This window comes from Lathyrus oleraceus, chromosome 1, assembly GCF_024323335.1.
Source record: "Lathyrus oleraceus cultivar Zhongwan6 chromosome 1, CAAS_Psat_ZW6_1.0, whole genome shotgun sequence".
NCBI lineage: Eukaryota > Viridiplantae > Streptophyta > Magnoliopsida > Fabales > Fabaceae > Lathyrus > Lathyrus oleraceus.
Genome location: NC_066579.1, coordinates 179,239,690 through 179,256,273, shown reverse-complemented (window position 1 = coordinate 179,256,273; position 16,584 = coordinate 179,239,690). Strand labels below are relative to the sequence as shown.

The 16,584-nt window shown below is 32.5% G+C and overlaps 1 protein-coding gene across 1 annotated transcript; it reads left to right on the top strand.

Moving 5' to 3' along the window:
• The first annotated feature begins 7,670 nt into the window (after positions 1–7,670).
• LOC127126041 (glucan endo-1,3-beta-glucosidase 8) lies at positions 7,671–10,553 on the top strand. The gene is made up of 2 exons (XM_051054901.1): positions 7,671–8,378; positions 9,312–10,553. The coding sequence occupies exons 1-2, from the start codon at positions 8,044–8,046 to the stop codon at positions 10,423–10,425; spliced, it is 1,449 nt and encodes a 482-aa protein (XP_050910858.1). The 5' UTR covers positions 7,671–8,043; the 3' UTR covers positions 10,426–10,553.
• Positions 10,554–16,584: the final 6,031 nt, after the last annotated feature.

The window sequence follows — 16,584 nt, the reverse complement described above, 5'->3', positions numbered from 1 at the left end:
GGTAGCCTGCGATGTTCATAAATAAAGTTTGAATTCCATGAGATGTAATGCAATGTGATGTTTTATGGATGTAATGAACATAAACACACAAAGTCCTAGGTTAAAGGTATATGAGTGGAAGTCAAGGTCTACCCATCCCACAGAGGTATGTACTATAGGGTTAATTGTACCTGCGGAACAAGGGTTCTAAATCGGTGCCCAAAGTCATCAGTCCATCTTTCGGATATTATCAATTTCCCAATTGACTCGGTGGTTAATAATATTCTCAAGAGAACCTCTTTTGAGTGTGGTATCGCGTAGCAACTATTTTGGGATTACTCCCTCATAGTCCCCGCACTACGTCCTATATAAGGCCAAAGTGGTGTTAAGGTAACTATGGTCCCCAGTGTCATAGGCTCCCATCGAAGATAGTAAGTGTCTTCACGATTACTCGTTCAACAGAACTACCTTTCAAAAGGGCCTCAACTGAGCGGTGATTCTCAAGTCGGCTTGGTCGGGATTCAACTCCCTATAAGCTTCGTTGAATCTAATCACCTCCTATAATAAGTTCACTCAAATCCGGGTGTAGGACTTATCTCACAAGAAAGATACCCCCCATAATACACAATAATATATACAGACAATTAATAGTATAAAATATCATACAATAAACAAAATAGGGGCAACCCTTAATTATGTTCGCTCCCCAGTGAAGTCGCCATTTTCTGTTGCGGTGGAAATAGGATATCAAACTATTAATTAGCTTGAATCCCAATTCTTAATTCACAACCGCTCTTTGATTTATCCGAAGGAAAAGGTCAAAAGAGGAAAAACCTATTCTTGCATCGTAAGCACAAGGCAGGGAGATACCTAGGTAAGGGGTTGGTTAAGCTTAGGGAAGGTACTAGCACCCTAAACTTCTGTAGTACTCTACAGGAACCTTTTGTTTATTGTATGTCTTTTTATTTTTATTATCTGTTTGGAATATGTACTGAGCTAAAGGATAAAGTGACCTAAAAGAGACCTAAGGGTTAGTCCTAAGTTTACTCGGCAAGACGTCGCATCTTGTGCCTACATATCCTGACGGGAATGGAATCAGAGTAATTGTAGTTCCCCTCGAAAGGGAGGCTAGAAACTTCTTGACTGTGGTCAAGGTTTCGATGGGGCATAAGCATTTCTTAAGGAAACGCTTACGTGGAGCGTTGAAACTCCTATTTCTACGTTGAGGCGTTGAATTGAAATTAGGGCTAAAATTAGGGATTCCACGGCGGGAAACCCTAAAGCAGAGTACGGCGACTGTTTGACCTAATGCTAGGGTAAAGGGCGTTTTCGTCCACGGCGGGACGCCTAGGCTATTGAGGTTTTGGAAACGGTCAAGGGTTTGAAAAGGGTCAAAATTTAGGGTTATTGACTCGGCGGTCACACTGCTAAACCTAATTCCTTCGGAGGGCAAGACGGTAAAAACATGCAAGCAACAGAATTATTACATGGCAGGCATAAAAAATATGAAAATAAAGCAAGCAGTAAAGGAAAGCATCGCGACCACTCGCGTAAATTACAAATCCCCAAAAATGCGAAATAAAATAAACCGCGACCATGGCCTCGCATAAATTACATCCATGGAACAAAAACGAACAAATGAAATAATAATGATAAACTGAAACAAACAAATTAACGGGAGTTAGACGAAAATGAAACGGATAAGTCAAAACTGAATTTTTGAGATTTTTCTTTGTTGAAAAGAAAAGTTATTATATATTTTTTTATATTTTTGATAAGGAAGGGTTATTTTAAGGCTAATGCCTTTTTTCTAAAAAACAAATTGTTTTAATTTGAAAGGTTTTTTGATTAAGAAAAGAACTTATTTTTAACTTTTGCGATAAATAAATAAAAACAAATTAATCTAAATATTAAAAAAACGGTGTTATTATTATCCTTTTTTAAACGGGGGAGAATGATAAAAACAAATTATAAATTATGTACCTAGCTTTTAAAACAAATTAATTATAGATTATGAATAAAAACAAATTAATCTAAATAACAAAAACAAATTTGATTATAAATTATGTACCTAGCTTTTTTTTTAACAAAGAAAATTTGTTACGTAAAAGTTATATAAAAAAATCTTATTTAATAGCAATTATTAACGTTACTAATTTTATTAATTAGAAGTTATTAGAAAACTTTTCAATTTACTATGTTAATGACTAATTGGCTACTAGTGGTGCTTTTTTATTTAAAACAATTACTAATACCAATTTACCAAAACCCAACAGACAAGATAAACGTGAAAAGTGAAAAGAAAAGGTCATTTGGCTTTGTGCTTGCTGCTAGGGTTTGTCAATCCTTATACCGCCGGCGGCGGCCATTGTTGCATGCTCCATGTTTCTTTCTTCTATCCTACGCATCTTCTTCTTAAACCTGAAATGCACACATCAGAGCAAAACGATTTACGGTAATAAAATCCTACCTGTACGAGTTTGTTATCGACGGCGTTTGTTGAGGTTCGTTAGCCGATGATGTTTTGCGACTGAGGCGTTGCTCGATGGCGGTAATGGGTCCCGGTGGTAGTGGCAATCGGAAGGATCCACGGCCGCCACGAGTTCCCGATGTTGATCCGTTACGACGAAGCTTCGATTCTGGCTTTTTTCTTCCCCCCCTCAGGATTGCGGATCCCTCTTAATATTTATATCCCCCTCGAATCCACTGTGGGCTTTGATTTTTCATGATTTCCGCTGAAGTTGTTGCTAGATTTGTTTAGGTATTTTCGGAACAGATTGTTAATGAGTCTTTGACTGAACGACTTTGTTATGTTGTTGTTGTGCTTTTGGATCCGGATTTTACGTTTATTGATTTTATTTCGGATTTGCTGGCTGATATTGTTTTGGATTTAATTATGATTTACGGATCTTGGATGAGTTTGATTCTTTTCTGATGTTGATTTAGATATCCGTTTTATTTTCAGATATTGGATTTGCCAAAATATTCTTCTTGGATCCATAGCTCCAGATTTGGATTTTCGGTTGGCTTTGAAATCTGGATATTTGGATTTGTCTTGGATATATTTACTTGATAGAGGGATATGGATTTTAGATTCATGTGGGTAATCCGTTCTCCTGAGAAAAATAACTTCTCAAACCGGCTTTTCAAATAAGCTCTTTTCTGTATAATCTCTTTTTGGCCAAGCAATCTCAAAATGCAGTTTTTCTCTCAAACCGGCTTTTCAAATAAGCTCTTTTCTGTATAATCTCTTTTTGGCCAAGCAATCTCAAAATGCAGTTTTTCTCTTCATCTTTCGGTGCCTTTCGATAAGAACAAACATCTGCCCTGTTCTGGCCGAGGTCGCGAACCGGACATCCGATGATGATATCTCTGAGGGTGTCAAATTAATCGATTCAATTTCCTTGTTTTGCTCATTTTGCAGGTTTGAAGATATGTCGGAAAAGTCGGAGAATCGGAGCGAATAGATATCGGACAGTATAGTAACTTAAGATTTTTATGATTCCTTTTTGTAGAAAATGTACTTTATTATTTTTGTAATTTTATGTATTATTATTTTTGTGTAAAGAATTAATAAAAATTCCTTATTTTTGTGGAAAATTATTATTATGATTATGCAAAACAAAATGAAAACCACTGCATATGCTGTTTGTTTAAAATTGGAAATAGAATTAAAATAAAACTATGAAATAAAGTTATATTTTTTTTTAAAATGAAGTTATCTAAAATGAAATGAAAACTTAAAACGGGATTAGTTATTTTAAAATAAAATAAAACTTAAAATGAGATGATCTATTTTTTAAAATGAAATGAAATATAAAATAGAATTAAATAAAATTAATTTAAAATAAAATGACGGTATAATGCAATATGGTTATCCGATTAACTTCGCTTCCGACACCATTTCCGATTAAAATCTCCCAACCAGATCAAACAAACCAAAGTTCCTAATTACAACTCAAAATTCAAACTTGACGGTCGACTGTAAACAAATGACCGTTTTGCCCTTCATAAGCTAAAGAGCGCACCACGCGATATTTCCTGCAAAAACCAACCAACTACAAGAACTTGTTAGTAATTAGTTAAATGCAAAAATGCAACAGAACGCGAGATGGTTCGACTAATCTTAGGGCAAAATTTGGGGTATTACAATGATGAAACGAATTACAACTCAATTAAGCTATATACCTCAATATAGGAGCATGACTACTGAATAGAGATTTAACAAAGCTGAACTTAAACAAAATAAAAGCCTTAACATAACTAAAACGCGCCTTGCTTTTCTTTCCAAGGTCTAAGTCTTTTCATGGAGAGCTCCTCCTTAAATAGTAACAAAATCCAGTTGAAAGATCCATTAGAGTTTGAATCTTTTCGTGCACTTGAAGCAAATTCATAAGCGTAAGAAGTAATTCTTCATTAATTTGATTGACAATCTTTGTTTTGATAAATCTTCATGAATCAGGTTTATTCTGTTTTATTCTTAGTGAGTGATCTTTTTGGAAAGCTTTCCATATTCCAAAAAGAGCATAAAATATTAAAACAAGAATGAACAGGAATGGAAACAAATCTTCTAAAGGCACGAGATTTACTCAGCACAAACTAGCTTATAGATGAGGGAGAATGTTTCACAATTTGTGGAACATTTTTCTCCACATGTTGCCTCCTGGTTTGAGCTCAAAGAGACATAATGTCTCACACGATATCATGAAATCTTGCTTACATGTTGCCTATTAAAATTATGTCAATTAGATGTAACGACAAGGAAAAAAAATTTAAACATAAAATGACACAAATCATAGTTATAAGAGGTTCATTACAAAAAGAAAATTTACATAGATCATGTGGTTCACATTTTTGGGGGTAGATTCATCTAATGGTTACCTAATATAAAATAATTATCCATTTATCCTTAAGGGATTCAAGGAATTACAATAGAAAAGAAAACATTATCCTTTCATACAATTAGAGATTATTCTCTAACGATGTCATGTGTTTTCCCTTCTTCCTTGCTTCAGAATATGCCCATCTCATAAATATTTGTAACCTTTATGTCTAAATAAGTTTTACATTATATAGAAAAATTCTAAAACTACAAAATTGCGTCGCTCTAGACCTAGATCGCACTACTATTTTGCGATTTGTCTGATTGTACAACTTATAACCATAAGCTCAAGGTGGAAGAAGAAGGAAAAATATAGGAAATTCTAGAAGTTCATGGAGATGTTCATCAATTTGCAAGTCACCATTTATTTTTCTGAGATATTGAAATAAATGCATGTGTATGGTAAATTCATGAAAGATTTGTTGACCAAAAAGAGAAAATTGCTTGATGATGAAAATGTGTTTTTTATCCGAAGAGTGCAATTTACTTCTTCAAAGAAAGCTTCCATTAAATTAAAGAATTCAGGTCATTTAATTATTCCATGTAATTGTGAAGCTGAATTTTACCAAGCTTTCATAAAAAAACTTCTCTAAAATTGCAAAATTGTAACTTCTCAATTAAAGAAAATGATTTTCTATTTGATAAGAGTGTTTAAATTCTTTCATTATTTCGAAGGAAAAGTTTATTGATGCTCCCATAATCACATCTCCAAATTGAGATCTCTCATTTAGGTAGCATTTAGTCAGTGTCAGTCAATTTTTGGTCACTATGGAGAAGTTGCATTTTTAGTCAGTGATATATTGTCATTTAATTCGGATGATTGTGATAATTTTTATTCAATTGTAAATATTAATGATTCAATATTTTTTAATTGAATAATATATTTTTAATTAACTCTCATTTCATATTCATCTTCTTCATTTTCAAACATTCATCTTCTTCATTTTCAGAAACATTCATCATTTTTATCTTTTTCATCTAAATTATATTGAATAACACAAGAAATTATTAAATATAGATTCCAAACTTATATCTATTATTGAAATCATTAAATCAAATATAAAAAACTCAAATTTCAATGTTATTCTCTAAATTAGGAAAAAATATGATGTGTTTCAAATCTAGAAATAATCCCTAAATCCATTAAAAAATAATTATTTTGGCCACGAGAATTCCATCTATATTCTTCATAACAAATATGAAATTGAAAAAAAATATGAATTCCATCCCTAAATCCATTGAAAAAATTACCCTATTTCTAAATATTACCGATTTCAAATTAAAAAAAAAACTCTTTCCAAATGTTACAAGTTTTACAAATATGGAATTGAAAACAAATTAATTTACAAATTTGAAATTAAAAAATGCATGCATGTGGGTTGGATCTTTATGTATATGAGACTTTTAAAAACTCATATCTAAAAGTTGAGGTCTACAAGCATCAAATTTTAAAATTTTAGATATGAGTATTTTTCAAAAGTAAACTAATTTTTGATTTGATTTTGTAAAAATGGGATGAAGAAGAAAAATAATGTATATTTGCAATCTCATATTTTTGTCTATCAAGATTTATGGAATTTATTTTTGAGAACACGTGGTATCCACGTGAAATTAAAAGCAGGGCTGATAATTTTGATTTATAAAATTAAAAGTTAACAAAGAAAAATAATAAATGTAAGAGGGAAATAAGGTTTTTGAGTGTTGAATGTATGAAGAAGAGAAAAGAGACACCTAAAAATTTTCTAGGTGTGTTATTAAAAAGAAAAAAAATTGTGTTTAATATTCCTTCCGTTCTACAATGAGTGACCAATTTGAAATAAAAGAATGTCTCAAAATCAATAAATCATTTTAATTTTTAATGCATCTTTTTCAATTTTATCGTCTAACTAATATTCCATCCGTCTCATAATGAGTGACTCATTTATAATAAAAGAGTATTCAAAAATAAATGACTCATTTCAATTTCCAATGCATCTTTTCCAATTTTACCCTTTAATTATTATTACTTTCATCATTCTCAATACATGATAAATGTACTTTAGTAAAAATATCATTCTCTCTCTTTCATTTATTCTTTTTTCTTAATATGTGTGAAATTGTCAACTGAATCACTCATTGTGGGACAAAGAGAGTATTATTTTTATCATTCCTAATACATGATAAATGTACTTTAGTAAAAATATCATTCTATCTCTATTTCAATTATCCTTTTTTCTTAATTGTGTGAAATTATCAACTGGATCACTCATTGTGGAACGGAGAGAATAATGCTTTTATTTTAACATGAACTAACTACCTACTAGTGTATGGATAAAAAATACAACTTTTTTACTGTGGACAAAAAGTTGCTTGCCGGGACTAAACACCACCTTATTTAAATCAATACTCCCTCCGTCCCACAATGAGTGACCAAATTGATCATTTCACATAGATTAAGAAAAATAAATAAATAAAAAAGAGATAATGATATTTTTACTAAAATGTCATTGCGAAATATTAAGAATAATAAAAATGATATTAATTAAAAGGTAGAATTGAAAAAAATATATTAAAAATTGATATAAAATATTTATTTTAAGATATTTTTTTATTTTAAATGAACCATTTATTATGGGAGGGAGGGAGGATTATACATTTGAGACAATTTTAGACCAACAACATGGAAAAAAAGATCATGTTATTTATTATGCCAACAATATTCTCAATAGATTAAACAATAATAAAGAAAGGAACCGACCAATATAATAGTAGTGATGGGATTGGGACATACCGACCTCTTATTTTAACCTTGAAAGTTGATATAAACTATGCTAAGAGAAATAGAACACACTTTTCTTTCTTGTCCACAAAACACACACACGTGTAAGGAAAATACATCTTTTCTTCCTTCTTTCCTCATTCTAATAACCAAATTCCATCTAATCTCTTTCTAATTCCCTTCTTCTTTTACAAAATTCCATCTAATCTCTCCAACTTTTGTTCTACCTCTCTATAGCTTTCTCTATATTCTCCTCATCCCAATTAACCAATCAAAAAAGAATATATTCATCAACCACTTGGTGAATATATTCACTCAATCAATTCTAATCTTTCACAAATCTCACATATATTCTTCTTCTTCTTCTTCTTTCAATATATTATTAACATATAAGCTTCACTCCTATTTCAATAAGTGAGTAAAAATGTTTTGTAGATGGGTTATTGTGATTATGATGATGAGTGACATATTAGTATGGAACTATGTGGAAGGACTTGGTGTGAATTGGGGAACACAAGCAACACATCCATTGAAAGCAGATACAATAGTTGAAATGTTGAAAGATAATGGAATTGGAAAAGTGAAACTATTTGATGCTGATGATGAAACTATGAGTGCACTTGGTGGATCAGGAATTGAAGTGATGGTTGGTATTCCAAATAATCAATTGCTTGAAATGAGTAATTATGATCGTGCTTTGCAATGGGTTAGGAAAAATATTACTCGGTATAACTTCAAATCTGGGGGTGTTAATATCAAGTAAGTTTCTTTCTTTTTTTAATTTTTAATTTTTTATCTTGTTGTGTGATAGATAGAGGTAGTAAAATACAACACCTAAATATAGGAAGAACATATTAAAATGTATGTCTGCCATCCTAATGAAGATACTCATGAATTATTGAATTTTCAAAACTCAATTATTGAATTTTGTTCTATTATGTGATAGTTACTCAAGGAAATGCAATTATAATGTTGATTAATTAAAAAGTGGGATATGATTCTATACGCTAAGAAAAATATACATTTCATGGAATCATGTGATATCAACCATCCGATTAAGATTATAGGGTTCATATTTATTGATTTAAAATAAATTTAGTTTGAAGATTCTAATATATAAATTGTATGATTAATGTGATATTTTGATACTATTTTAATTTTTTATAAACATTTCTAAATTTTTGTTTTTATGACTAAATTACCCTCTCAATGAGTGTGATGTGAAATTTTGGGACTATTTTCATGTTTGACTAGTTACTTTGGAATTTGCATTTTTTTGGCTTCATGATAAAGCTGACCAATAACAAAGCTTTTCTAGTTTCTAGAGAAAGTAAAGTTTTTGTTCTGACATGGACGGCAATCAAATAAAGAAGAAAAATATTAAAACCATAAAATAATTTGGGAAGAATAAATATAGCAAAGTGATAAAGTTGTACCTTTCTGAATTTAGATTATAAAAAATTATATTTTAGAAATTCAATCATAAAGAAAATTTGTATGTGAATCAGGGAAATTTAAAACTATATATTTTTTCTTTTTCAATTATAAGAAAACAATTAAATTTATTAAATAAAAAATATCTCTCTGGTCTATATATTATTTAGTATATTAATTATTTCATATATTTAAAATATATTTTTTTATAAAAAATATTTAATATTTATTTATTCCATTTTTATACAATGATTACAGGTATGTAGCAGTTGGAAATGAGCCATTTTTGAAATCCTACAACAATTCATTTTTGAATGTAACCTTCCCTGCCCTACAAAACATTCAAAATGCCCTAAATGAACTTGGTTTAGGTGACTCCATAAAAGCCACAGTCCCTTCCAATGCAGATATCTATGGATATCCAGATCCAAACAATGCGGTTCCCTCCTCAGGAATATTCAGACCAGATTTATCCAACCTCATGACCCAAATAGTTCAATTCCTAAACAAAAACAATGCACCATTCACAGTAAACATTTATCCATTTTTAAGCCTTTATGAAAATGACAATTTTCCATTTGATTATGCCTTTTTTGATGGAGTAACAAATCCATTAAATGATAATGGAATTTTGTACACAAATGTTTTTGATGCAAATTTTGATACTTTAGTCTCAGCATTAAAATCAATAGGGTTTGGAAATATGGAAATTCTTGTTGGTGAAGTTGGATGGCCCACAGATGGTAACAAAAATGCAAATATTCAAAATGCATTAAGGTTTTATAATGGTCTTTTACCTAAGCTTTCATCAAATAAAGGAACACCAAAAAGAAATGGTTACATTGAAGTTTATTTATTTGGATTAATTGATGAAGATGCAAAAGCTATAGCTCCTGGAAATTTTGAAAGACATTGGGGAATTTTTAGTTTTGATGGAAAACCTAAATTTCCAATGCATGTTTCAAGTAAAAATGGTGAGAATAAATTATTAGTAGGTGCAAAAAATGTGCATTATCTTGATCCAAAATGGTGCATGTTTAACCCTAATTCTAATAATTTAAGTAAGCTTGATGATAATATTAATTATGCTTGTACTTATGCTGATTGTACTCCACTTGGTGATGGTTCTTCTTGCAATGATTTGGATGCTAATGGAAAAGCTTCATATGCATTTAATATGTATTATCAAGTTCAAAATCAGAATGACCTAGCTTGTGATTTTGAAGGGTTGGCTATGATTACAACAAATAATATTTCAACTTCTACTTGTGATTTTATTATTCAGATTAATCCTTCTTCTTCATCTTCTTTGTTGCCATCTTTTGTTGTTTTCTTGTTTGTAGGAGTTGTTACTTATTTAAATATGTGTTGATGAGATCTTGTAGTTGGTGATAGTGTGGAAGATGTAGTTTTGAAGATTTGTGTCATGAATGGTTTTGTAGATTTTAATATATTATTTTTCAATGTAGAAAGTTATTATAGCTTGCAATGGCAAGAAAATGGCCTTTTTATGCTTTGACTTGTGATGTTGTGATCTATAATTTAAAGTCTCCACATGTATTGGGATTATAATATTGATGGTTCATGTGGGATCTATTTGACATTAATTAAGACAGTGCTACATCAATCACCATATTTTTCTAATTCATGTATAATTATGTGTCTATTTTTAATGACAAAATTAATTTGAATATATTGATTATATAAATTTGTTAAGGGTAAGAGATAGTAAACTTATTACAAAGACAAATTAATCACTTTGGATGCAATGTCTACTCAAACTCATTTATAGTTAACTAGTATCATAATATTTAATAACTCTGACTTTTTATTTATGGCAATCTAAGGTATACTCACACCTATGAGTTTACTTATAAAATATTATCAATAAAAAATTTAGATGAGTTAATTTTCAACAATGTCAAGTCGATCTCAAGTCATGCTACATTGATTTCATACTTAATCAATTTGCATTTGTAAACATCATGTTTGACTCAAGGACTCGGTATACGCATATTCAGGTTATTCCACCATGTCATATTCAAGATCAATCCTCTTTTATCAATCCACAATAACGTTGTAGTATTATAGACTTTCAACAGTCCTATGTGTTTCATGATTGAGAGATTGTGTACCTTTAGACCTATTTTGTAGATATAGACTTAGTGGTAAGACAAAAACACTCTCCAAGGATAAGTCGGGCTCTAGAAAGCTTCTGGAAAGGTCGTAAGAGTCCGCCTTAAAATAGAAAGGACAAACTACCTCAGTTAGAATGTCAACTCGCCCCTTGAGAAGCTTACTCTGCCCAACCGATCTTCCTGCTTCTAACAAGGTCGAAAATCCTGCCCTAAAATAGTTATGTTGGAGAACGAGAGAAGAACAAGATAAGAGGAGGATAAATGAGCAAAATTCGCATAAAAGCTCTGTTGGGAAGTAAAAGTTGAAGTGATCGAAAGAAAAATGGTTTATTTATTGATAGATGCAAGTGGAAGACAAGAAAATAGGCATAAGTAATGTTAGCACCCTAGGGATGTAACGAGCATAAGTTAGTTTTTTAATTCCTGATGCACTTACCAGTAATTAGGGCTAACTAACATTACACACCTATTGAAAATGGAAAGATCAAGAGATCGGAAAATAACCACGACAAGATATTATCTATCTCTCCCTTATTGGAAATTATACATCTCACCCTTACTGGTGATTAAACATCACACCCTCACTACTACAGAAAACTCATTTCACAACGGTTGAAAAAGGGATACCATCACGTCTGACCAACCGTTATGAGATAAGGGGTGGTTGTATGTATGATGTTTTCCACCCCGGTCGTGCGACCATGATTATAAGCTATGTAGCGCACTACCTATCACAATGTTACTTCAAACAACTGTTGTGATATTCTTTAATGCATAACATTTAACAACGGTTGTTCTAAACAATCATTGTGATATATACACTGATTTTATTATAAACTATGTGAATGCTTATTTCACCAATGCTCACTAAACAGATAACCTTTCAATCTGATCTAGAACATTATAATATGACAAATTAAGTTATATTAGAAGAACAAGTTACACGTTCAATTCTAGACAAGAATTCTCTAGTATGTTATCTGCATTTCACTTTTTAACCGTTAGAACTTGGTTTAGCGCTCCTAGTTCTTCAACCTCCCCTTCCTTCACCTCTAGTTCATTTTGCAAAATATTATTTACTTTGCAAATAAAATTAGATATGGATAAAGGGGAGGTTGAAGAACTAGAAGCATTAAACAAAGTTCTAACGGTTAAACAACGAAATGCAGATAACAGGCTGCATAATTCTTGTCTACAATTGAACGTGTAACTTGTTTTCTAATATAATTGTATCTATCATATTATAATTTTCTAATGCAATCTAAAAAGTTATATATTCGGTAAGGGTTGGAAAAATACTTAAACCATATAAGATATAATAACCTCATCTTTTAAACAAACATTAACAACGACATTCATCAAACATAGCAAAAACTACATACAAAATAGAACTTTTACTAATAACAATAACAATAACATATCAAATCATAGAATGTTTCAGAAACGTACTTGTCCAATAATGGCATCCACAATGAAAGGAAGATGAAACTGAAGTGAGAGCTGCAAACTTGTATTAATTTTGAATGGACGTCTTTCACACAACTTTGCAGTGCTCACTTTAGTTTCATCCTCGTTAATTTTTTTCATTCATCATCCCTACCTACAAGAAAAATTGAAGGAGAACGGCGATCCAAAACGCATCGGAAATTAAAATTTTCTCCTTTAGTGATCCTTACGAATGGGCATGATCAGTGATAGAAAGGTTACCTCTTGTGACGATTGAAACCTTTGATGCAGATCTACGGAGAGATCACGAACGTTGAACGACGACAACGCCTCTACTCAGTCCATACGAACAGATTCCTTCAATCTCAGTGCTAGCTGCTACGAATGAAGGCTTTGAGTGAGAGAGAGAGAGAGAGAGAGAGAGAGAGAGAGAGAGAGAGAGAGAGAACGAAAATACAACCGCAATTAATGCTTCTGTACAAGGGTTCTATTTATAGAACCACTTGTGTGGGCTTCAAGCTAAAAAGCCCACTTAAGTGTATCCATATCTTATAATATGCCAAAATCACTTAAGCACGTGGTACCTTACCATATTTCATATTCTACTTAAGTACACTGTACCTTACAATGTTCTACAATTCACTTAAGTGCACCGTACCTTACGGTGTTCCTTAGTTACTCAATCTCTCATCAATCCGTCCTTTGCGTGTGACCCTGTAGGTTTTCGCGGCATTGACAATTGTATTAAATCACGTATTTAACATAATAAACAGTGAGCGGTATCTAACAACACATCACTGCTACCCAAGACACGAAAATGTCATGTGATCTGACAAATCCTTTTGTGATAATACTTATGTGTATAATTACCCTTTTGCCCTTATGTCTATATTGAACACGGGGCATAGACCGTGTCATCCTTGTCCAGTTCAATATTGGACCCATAGACATTTATCCTGTTACGCAGGATGAGCAAATTCCATCTAGGTCACTCATGTCCCTTAGCATGCTTCGTGAAGTATCCATCAACTGTCTTTATGGTCATCCAGTTACGGACAACGTTTGATCAGCAATAAAGCATTCGACTCTACATCTAGGGTCCATAGTGGTTTCAGGTCGAAGGGTGGTGTAGCACCTCAAATTTGCACCCCTCATTCATGCATTCATTTCATTTTTTAGGTCATAAATCATCTCATATTGCATTGCATCTTGGCAGTCAGAATTGGCATCAAGAGATTCATCAGTGCAAAAGGGCAAGTTTTTTCCTTGAGATGAGAGCCACATGGTTGTTCTAAAGAGCTTATGTGAGCCAAGGTTCATTTTGAAGCAACTTTGCCAAGTGTTAGAGGCCCAAAGTCATCAGTGCATTTTCAGGTCATCTGAGGCCCATACAAGTCAGCTGAAAGTCAACTGAGGGTTTTGAGATGGGGAAATGGTTTGAGACACTTCATTCATGTCCAAAAGGAGCTTATTCATCATGTCAAACATCTACCTTGAAGATTTTAAAGTCAAATCAAAAGTTTCCAAAAGTGGAAAGTGACCTGTAATTTCAAGTTTCCAAAAATGGCAAGTTTTTGGACCACATTCAACTTGACTTTCCAACATCAAAGAAGCTTCAAATTAAATTTCGGTCAACATGAAAGTTGAAAATATTTCTCTCCCATTTCCAAAAAGTCCAAGATCATGAGCATCTGATGAATGGTTGGGAATTTATGAGCAAATGACCACCAAGTGTGCATGAAACTTCAAAGTGCCATAACTTTTGATCCAAAACTCCAATTTAAGCCACTCTTTTTGCATATTGCTTCTCATGACCTATATTTTCCAAATCTATCATTGCATTGCATGAAAAAATCTCACATGATCATTTGGCCATGCATGTGCTTTTTGGAGGGAAAATGAGGAATTTAAAATTGGTGCATCACATGAACCTAATTCCATTGCCATTGTGTTCCTTGGTTGATTTTAAGTGTAATTGAACCATGCATGTGCACTGTTCACGTCCATTTTGCCATGCATAAGGTGAATTTACCATTGTGCATAACACCTCATTTTTCATTAACTTTCCATTAGCCATGCCTAATTACCATTAACAAAGTGATTAACCTGTCATATAAAAGCCTAATTGTAACAGAATTGTTCATTCTTACACATTCTAGATCTAGATTTTTCATTTCCCTCCAATTTTTCTCTCAATCCAAATTTGAAAATTCTTCACACAACACATGAATTTTATTGCATAATTGTTTTCCTTGAGTGCCATTTAGTAGGGATCAAGCATTGATTTGAAGAATTCCATCAAGAATCAAGCAAGTTGAGCTCATGAACATGAACATGGAGGTTTCAAGTTCAGCTAGATCCAGGACAATTCAAGAGCAAATTCGTGCAGAGAGCTTCACCACAAGGTTCATAGAAGAGATCTGGACACTTTTGAGGCCTTGAATCTACAAAATCAACTCACTGTTCTTCAAGAGGTTGGAAATTCGATCACCTTAATTCTTCATTTTGTTGACATGTTTAGATAGATCTTTGAACACTGAGAATTCTGATACAAATTTCATTGAAAATGGATGAGTAATGAGTGAGATATGTGAACTTGAATTTTTGGTATGCTTTATGTTTTTGATCGATCCATGCTTGTTATTTAGAATTAGATCAAATCAATGTTAGATTTGTGTTCTACGCACTGAGACGGTTTCAATGATGTATATATTGCATAATTCTGGAAAAAAAGTTGTTGAACGCTACTGTAGCTTCGCCGGTTCCAACGAGGAAGACGGTGGAAACCACCGTCAACCACCGCGCGTGCACAAGACTAGGGTTTCCTGGTTCAGCGTTTGAATGTTACTGTTTGATCGCCCATAGCTTTCCAATCCTCTGTTCGATTCCCAGCGAGCGTTCTTTTATTTTCCACTTGTTACTTCGCTTGATCCAAACGGCAGCGTTTCACTTATTGAAACGCGCTTGCAGCCATACAAACGCCGGTTCGAACCTTAGCGCTAGCATTTCCTTTATTCCAATTCATTTTATTCTGAGCGCTTCTGTTACCACTGAAGCCTGTGTTCGATTCCAGCATGTTGCTTGTTTTAATTTTCCATTTGATTTGCTGGAAGCGCCTGTAACCGTGTTGACCAGGGTTCGATCCCTTCGCTAGGCACATTTCCAATTTAATTTCCTGCTGAAGGTGCCTTGTAGCCTTGGGACCTGGGTTCGATTCCAATGGATGCTGTTTTTTAATTTTCTCTTCAAATGTCATTTCCATGGATTGTCACATTAATTCATTTTTGTTCATTAAATTCAAAAAATCATAACAAATAGAATATTAATCCAAATTGAATGCAATTTTTTCCTACATGTTCATCTTGATGTCTAGTATTTTATGATGTTCATTTCCTGATTTTATCATTTCTGGATTTTTAATGGTGATCTGTTATTTGATCATGATGCAAATGTGACATGTTGTACCAATTGTTTTATGGAATGCTCATACTTGATCCAATTGCCTTGAAATTTAACATGCTGAATCCTAACATGATACATGATTTTTGAGCTTTTGTTTGGCATTTTTAGCATTTTCCATCTCTGTTTTGGATACATGGATGTATGGTGTGACAATGTGTGTCACACATTTCGACCTTGCTTGTGTTCATTTTCATATACATGTCAATTGAGCTTTTCTGATTCCAATTTTTTGCATGATGCTTGTGTTTAGCATGTTGTGTGCACATAAATATTTTCATGATTATTGGATTCATTTCTGTTTTAATATGGAATTTCTCTTCTTGATGTCCAAATTTGATCATCTTGGTGTGCCTTTGCCTTATCTTGCTCATGTGAAGCCTTTGCCTTAGGATTTGAGTTTGATACTTTTTAGGACATGTTCTTACTTGAATAAATGCGCTTCATGCTGAATATTGGCTGCTGTTTTGACTTTTTGCTTTTCCTTT